At 36.2% G+C, this 7,993-nt stretch overlaps 1 protein-coding gene across 1 annotated transcript; it reads right to left on the bottom strand.

Moving 5' to 3' along the window:
- Positions 1-5,332: 5,332 nt before the first annotated feature.
- On the bottom strand, positions 5,333-6,528 carry LOC18442038 (octicosapeptide/Phox/Bem1p (PB1) domain-containing protein). The gene is made up of 2 exons (XM_006852262.4): positions 6,141-6,528; positions 5,333-5,948 (listed from the first exon to the last, which is right to left on the bottom strand). Exons 1-2 carry the CDS (start codon positions 6,307-6,309, stop codon positions 5,503-5,505), a joined length of 615 nt encoding a protein of 204 aa, XP_006852324.1. The 5' UTR covers positions 6,310-6,528; the 3' UTR covers positions 5,333-5,502.
- Between the last annotated feature and the right edge of the window lie 1,465 nt (positions 6,529-7,993).

Here is a 7,993-nt window from a genome sequence, read left to right as displayed (position 1 = left end):
TTTAAATTTTTTTTCATGATATTTGTTCTTCAATTGTTGAGAAAGAGACTGATTAGATGTCAAATTAGATAGATTGAGAAGAGTCATAAAGTTCGAGAATAGTTTTTTTTTAAACTTTGTGTCTATACAACGACATTCTTTCAACCACCGATTTTAAAATTTAAGAGACAAAAATGAATACCACCTCCCTGTACAAAAATAAATTGTCTCTTTATAAACAATCCCTACGCTTTAAATATAAACTAATTCACTATCTCTCTAGCAGTTGAGCACAGGGTATTAGAGGTGTATTTAATTATTGTGATTAAGTTGTATGACAAGCAGTAACAATTTTTTTTTTCTTACAATGCTACATAACTTTATTGCTCAAACAACTTACTTGCAAGAAACATCCAACAAAAACAGAAAGCCTAAGGGAGTCAAGTCTGTCACCAAACGCTCAGGCCTAAAAAAACCCCTTTTAGCTAGGGAATCAACAACATAATTGGCTTTTCTATATACATATTTATAAAATATGTCCACCTAGTTTGCTAAATTCATAATTTGCAGCCAATGCCCACGGGACTCTCTATTCCTTGTTAAACCATTTTATGACGTTCACATAATCACCTTCCTCTATAACTATAGTGGAATTGCCATCCAATCACTCAACAAGAATCTAGATCCCTCTCCATACCGCTCTCTAAGAAGCTCATTGAAAAAGTACTAAGAATCTACAAAATTCCTTGAGTACTTCGGCCTACAAAATTATAGTAGCTTTCAAATTTGAGACTAGAGAGTTCGGGCTTGAGATCATTCCCTCATAAACCTCTTATTTCTCTTTGCCCATAGAGTCCAAATGGTGAATAAATGAACCCTTATTTATTACAGATTGGTGAAAGCGATATGCAAATTTTTTAAGAACAAAAAAATTAAAATTTCAATTTATAGTCTTTCATTTCATGAAACCTCCGGGTTCTAAAGATAAAGTATTGACAGCCTTGCCTTTTGCTGCTTATGTGACAATATTGGCTATTCTTTATAGAAGTGCATCTTGTTGTAGGGAGCTAAACATGCAAGCTGCTTGTGTTTTGTTGGGGTAGGGTTTCACCATATCCTTGGGCGATATACCCATCTAACCGAGAAAATTCCACATGGGTTAAGTGCCCAAACCATGGTTTCTATCTATTTGAATCGAGATCTAACCGGTCAAGAAGCTAAGTTGATTGGGGACATGGTCCTACACTTATTGCGGAAGGTCCTTTTAGAGGAGACCGGTGGGAAGAAGCTTTCATAATCATGAGAAAGCAGAATTCTAAGAGTGATAATGAGTAAAGTGGCCCAGCTTGGAGAAAAACTGAAGAGTCCGGGCCACAAACCGTCACCCCAGGGCGGGCCCACGGCCAAGGGGGTCAAGTCGGGCATGGGCCAATGCCATGACAGGGCCGGCCCAACCAAACCTGTGTTTTCTTTTTTTCTTTTCTCAAATTTTTGGATCTTTGAATCTATTAGATCCATCCGTGCCCACTCCAGGATTGGGGCAAGGCTCCTTTAGCCCGGTTCTTGGCAAGCTTGAGCCAGGTCCTGTACGATTTTCTCCTGCAGGAGCATAAATACACGGCCCCACAAAATCATTTTTTCTTGCAGCCAAGGAGCCATCATTGCTATCTCTATGTTTGGGTAGTTAAATTGAGCTCTTTTGCCATGGACCAAGAAGAGGTTAGCACCAGTGGAGATTGAACCAGAGTTCCCATAAGCCATATGCTTCTTAATTCTTTTTCTCTAATTACCGTTAATTAAGTTGATTCAGTTTTAATAGTTTGGTTTCGCTTTGCACGATGATTATTTGGATCCTGAAGCAATTTATCTCAACCATGTGTTGTTCATAATGGAGGGATGTCGTCGAATACAACATTTTGCTCAACAATATAACCCATAATTACTTTTCCAATGGATATTTGATTAAGCACGTATACTATGTTCCCTCGGGAGCATAATTTATTTCTATTCGAGAGGATTTTTTCAATCTCAAATTTAGAGAACCACTTTGATCATTCTCAAAAGAAAAAAAAATTGAAATTTAATTTTTCTAACACTTGAATCTCCTCTTAAATAAATTTTTTCTAGTGCTTAGAGGGTGCAACTGGGAAAATTCTTTTGCTGAGGTAACTCTATGTGCTAAAGAGGTTATATCCTCGAAGTTTGAAGTCCTAAAGTTAATCCTATGTGAGGTTTTCACCGGAGGAAGTGAATTATATATCCCGAAAATTTGAGGTCCTAAATTAATCCTATGTAGAGTTTTACCCCGGAAATTTGAGGTCCTAAAATTAATCCTATTTAGAGTTTTGCCTGATACAGTAAATAGCCAGTATACTCCCAAATTGATTTGTTACTTCCTCCTTTGGTTATTTCTATTATCCTCCCATCTTTTACTATATTAACATCTTTTTGTGAGAATGGAATTCATTTGCATCTTCCTGTTCCATCGGTACCTTTCATTCCACATTTGGTTTCATTTGTCTTGTTTATTTATTTCATCCTTTCATACTTCATCATTTCCCTTCACCCTGTCCATGGGTTTTGGCATCTTAATTTAGTATTATTTTTGCCCATTGCGTTTCTCTTTTGAACTTTTTATCTTTCCTTCAAAGCAGCATTAGGTTTTCAAACACTTCATTTACATATGGTCTCGTATCCACTGGGGCCTCTCATCCTTTTTAGCATCACTCATTTTTATCAAGATCCTTCCCCTTTTTTCTTTTCTCCTCTCAATACATAATTCTTTCCCTTTCTCCATTTTCTCAATACCCTCTCAATACATAAGTTTCTTCTTTTGAAAATGATTTATGTTCTTTTCCACTTACCATATTCAAACGCCCCTCTTTCCGCTTTTACATAACACTTCCCATTCTACTCAAGTCCCTTGATTTCCTCTTTCCAAACAAATTTCTACCACTAAACGTTTAATATTTTCACTTCACTATTATCTATGCTCTATTAATCCAATTAGTTATTAGTTGAAAAAAGACTTTGATAATGATCTATATTTGATCTCTTCTATTTTTTTTCACGTTTTTTTTATTGTATCGTTTGATGCCTAATCTATTTTTTCAAGCTTTATTTGTTGTTGTTGTATGCCTAGAGTCGACATCACCTTAGAGAAAGTAATACAAGAAAACTAATTGACGGAGCACCGATATTTGTCACAGAAGGTGAATCTAAGTGGCCCAGAGGGCTTCCAAAAGCTCCAAGATTTCACATTCACTTTAATCTTTGCTTTTGGTAATCAACTACATGTCTTTTAATTTTGTTTGCGGTCCATCGATATCATCTATGTCAGTTTTTAAAGAGTTCGGGGAGTCGGCCGACTCACTATTCTTATTCCGTCTCCCTTCAAAATGTATCTCAAAGACGTCTTTTCGATTCAAAAATTTAGATTTAAATTTAAATATTCCCAATCATCTAAATTTAACATCTTTTTAAAAATATAAATATTATTTTTTGAACTCCTCTCTTCACCATCCATTTTAACACTTTTAATGGATATATCCATCTTATAGATAGACAAGGGACCACACAGTAATAGGTGAGTCAGCTGATTCACCAAAACCGTGTCCATTTTAAAAACCCAGGACTTTTTAAATGGTAGAAAATATTCATATACTTAGTTTTTATTGGTTGATAACCTCATACTTAGTTTTTATTGGTTGATAACCTCATACTTAGTTTTTAGTGGTTGATAGATGTTCATATCCACCAAACATGCAATTTCATATACTTTTAATATGGAGGGCATTTCGCTAAATATAAATTTTTTAAAATAGTTCAAATAATCATCTCCATCAATAAGGCTTACATAATGGCACCTCGCCCTCTCTCTTCCTCTCTCTTAAAAAACCAAGAAACAAAACGAGGTTTGAGCACCATTGAATAAAAAAAACATGAGGTCTGAAGATCTTAAACAATTTAAATAAACAAATGAATGTCTCACAGTAATTACTCATCCAGGTTTTGAAAGGTGCAAGAAAATAAATTCACCGCAAATTATTTAGGCAAATCAATAAAGTTCAAAATAAGAGATTTCTTAATGATCATATTCATAAAAAAAAAAATTAAAATTTTCTAACACTTATATCTTGCCCTTCAAAATTTAAAATAAAAATTTCAAGTGAATCTTCAGGCATTGAATTTTCGATCCAAAGAATCCAATTTTCAAGTTCTTTTCTTTTGTTAAGTCTTGCATTAAATTTTCGATCCAAGATTCCAATTTTTATTTTATTTATTTATTTATTTTTAAGTTTTGCATATGGATTGGAGAGCTTATATCCCCAAAATCTAGCATCAAGAAAACCTATTTTGGGTTCTGCCCGAGGGAGTAAATGGACACTCTGCTCCCTCAGGTACTCCATAAGATAAAGAAATCGGAAAAACGACATCAAATAACCGAAAGTGCAACGAGTCAAAATAGCGCCACCCTGAAGGAAAATAACGACAAAAGTTAGTAAATACGCCTTCCAAGAACAAAATGTCGCACCACGTCAATTTACCCTGCAAAAAAACAGAAGAGACCACACGTGTCATGTAAAGAATCCTGCACGTACAAAGATCGAAACAAGAAAGCTTACACGTAGCATCAACCAAAATAACCATACCGTTCACACGTGAGCCACTGCACCACAAAAGATACCGCGCGGAAATCGCGCCTAACGGGAGACACGTCTTACGGTATGCGTGTCTATCGGACACGGCCCAGACACGCCACGGAGCATTCAAGGACTACACGACAAACGGATGTGACGCACGCATCGGAAGGCCAATGCAAACCAGGATAGAGATGCGACGACGGTTACGACCGATGTGACTGAACTGTCGAATCGGACGGTAGGACACGTTGGGGAGGTGGATCGGACGGTTCAGACGGCAAGATGTGTACTCGGAGATTCAAACATCGAAACCCTAAAATAGCGGGTCCCAAGAGAGATGTACTGCCATCTCTGCAAATTCGAGAGAGGTCAAAACCCTAGAAAGGAGACGAAGAAACTCCAAGAAGAGCGGTTAGGAAGAGGTTTTCCCTGCAAATATTATATATGTTTGGTGCTTATGGCGTAATGGTAACTGCCAACTGCCATGTGGAAGCCGAAAAACCAGTGGCCAAATGCTCTGTTATGTTTTGTGCACGTTAATCGGAAACCAGATGCTCTGTTTTGTGAACTTCAATCGGAACCTAGGGTACGAAGAACAGTGATCTTTTTGCTCCCATTCTGTAATTTTAACGGCGGAAAAAATCTATAGGGCAAATAACGAGCCTAGCTCGATTGCTGTGCTTTAATGGCGGAAAGCCTCAAAAGAATCATATCCAAACTTGTTGCATTAACCAGGGAGCAAAAATCGGGAATCTTTCAACAATTTACACTGAGAATTACACAGCAGAGGGGGATCAAGAAACGATCTCTGCATTTGATTTTCTTTTCTTTAACTTCTTTAATATCCTCTATTTTTTTATTTTTTAATGCTTCTTTTTTCTTATTGCCAGTAATTTCCGTTATGTACCAGATACTGATTTCTTGGGTTTCGGTTACCCTTAGTCAAGCATCCATAGTACTGAACAGACGGGGCCGCCATGACCAAAGCCTCCGAGGATTTCCCGGCGACTGGAACTATTAGGCGGCCGATAAAATTCGCCGGAAGATGGACGCAGCGGTAGGATTCCCCAGGAAAATGTGGTTTTCCAGCGATTGAGGACTGTTGCTTTAGAATCACAGGCGTTTTAGGTTTAGGCGGTGAGAGAAAGGCCCGGACCTTTAATGACGACCCTCTCTCTCTGTTAACTCGGTCATATTCTTCAATGACATGAGCCAGGTCTTCATCAGAGGTTACGGAGACCAGAGCATCAAGATCCTCAGTAGGGAGCTGACACCTCAGGGTAATGGCTACCTCGCCACAAAATTTCCTCAGCTTCTCCATCAGATCTGTAATGAACAGAGAACGCATATCCGTGAACACACAGTAGAAACCAGAAAAGAACACAATCTCAGAGCACAAACCCTAAAACTAAGAGACGTCAATCAATAGAACGTCTGCACCAGATCGATGGATCCAAACCCTAACCCTAGCTCCGAGAAAAATTGAAAAAAATCTGAGTAGAAGGTATGGAAACGGACCTGAGAAGTGAACAGAACGATCAACAGCAAGGACACGGGTGAAACCTCCAACATAACGGAGCTTTCCATCAGGGTGACGAGGCTGGATACGGCCTCCATAGCTGCACAGGAATTTCACGGTGTTGATCCCGGAAAAATCGCCGGAACTTTCACCGGAAGAACTGACCATACTGATATTCTCCTACGGAACAGAGAAACCGGAGAAATACAGAACAGAAGAGAGAGAGAATCTAAAAAAAAAGGCAGAAGTAACAGAAACCAGAAGAGATTGAACCAGAAAAACTCGAAGACAGGGTAGAGAGAAGAGAAGTGAGAGAAAGAGACTACGGCGCCTAGAGAGAGAGAGAGAGAGAGAGAGGAGAGAGAGGGGGATTGAGCTTGTTCTTTCAAGCCTTAGGGAGGGGGGTGGGGTGGGGTATTTAAAGAATGTGGAGGGAGAGGGGTTTACGTTTCAACAAGGTTCAATGGACCCAGCCTCCTATCTTTTCTTTTTTTTTATATCTTTTTTGAGGAATAAAATTAAAATAAGGAAATAACGGGAAATTACTTTTATTTTTTTTCTTTCTTTTTTCGAATTTCCGGACAATTCCCGCAACTTCGTTCCCTTGAGGAACCGACTTTGCTTACGTTGACATCTGCCTTTCTTTTTTCAAAAAAATAAGCCACTTGGCCACCCAGTTATCGAGTAATCCACCTAAGTTTTATCTTGCTCAACAAACAATATTGAATTTGAAATTATCAATTGAATTTGAAATTATCAATTACTTAAAAGGGCAAGCTCTTTATGCTTCCCCCGTACCACAAAACTTATATACTTCTTCTTATCCAATTGTCCATTTTGAATGGGGAGTTAAGATTATCCCAATCACAATATTATATCTTTACATTATTTTATTTTTAATTTTTTTTATAAACTATTTTGACATTAAATTTTGGACGTCCAATCATCTATTAAACTCACACTAACGAAAAATATAAAAAAAAATATCTAATGAAATAAAATAACCGATATACCTTTAAAAGTTTGAAGAGGTATTTTGATCATTATATTTTATCGAAATACTATTTTTAATATTTTTTATAGGTGTGCCCCAATGAGAAGATAGAACGTCCAAATTTCATATTCATACAATTTGTATAAAAAAAGCTAAAAATAAAATACTTTTAAACGTTGGGTTTAAGACCAAACGGTGAATGGCTGTCTTGATCAAAATTGGACGGCTGGATGGTAGGGGAGCATAGATATGTTGTAAGAGAAGTATAAAACCCTTTCCCCATACTTAAATTAAACTATTTGGTATCTGTCCATATTTGTTAAGAATTGTCAACTAAGAATGTAGTACTCCAAAAAATTGACATCAAATTCCCTTTGTAAATACAAAAATGTATATTAATAATGGTTTATTTGAAAATTTCAAGAAAGGCAAATTTATAATTTAAATTTATCTTTAAAGTTCAATTATTAATTAAAAAATCAAAAGGACTTTTTGAAATTGTGGTTTGGAGGGATTTTAAAAGTATAGGAAATATTATGATAAATGGTTATTTTTTAATGTATAAAAATATTTTATGACAAATAATTTCAGAGTGCTAAATTCTAAATTCACCACTAGTATGGTGCATTATAGAATAACCCAATTTTGAATATCAAAAGATAATATGTTTTTACAAATTTATAAATTTAAAGATATTATTTTTAAATTTTATAATTTAAAATTTTTTAATTAAAGATAATAATTTGCGTTCATTTTAAATAGCCTATCATCTTTTTTTTATGAGTGTGTTGTAATTTATCTAATTAAATTTAAAATAAAGGGTGTAGTTTATATTGAGTTGCGGCTCTAAACAATCAA

Source organism: Amborella trichopoda, chromosome 6 (genome assembly GCF_054954075.1).
Source record: "Amborella trichopoda isolate Santa Cruz 75 chromosome 6, AtrichopodaSantaCruz75HAP2 v2.0, whole genome shotgun sequence".
Lineage (NCBI taxonomy): Eukaryota > Viridiplantae > Streptophyta > Magnoliopsida > Amborellales > Amborellaceae > Amborella > Amborella trichopoda.
Note: the sequence above shows the minus strand (reverse complement) of the source record. Positions and strands in the feature narration are given on the sequence as shown.

Bases quoted from the DNA above. Each gene is read 5' to 3' on its own strand.
- LOC18442038 (XM_006852262.4), bottom strand. From the start codon at position 6,309: ATGGTCAGTTCTTCCGGTGAAAGTTCCGGCGATTTTTCCGGGATCAAC. The intron at 5,949-6,140 runs GTCCGTTTCCAT...TGTTCATTACAG, and splicing joins TCGTTCTGTTCACTTCTCAG to ATCTGATGGAGAAGCTGAGG.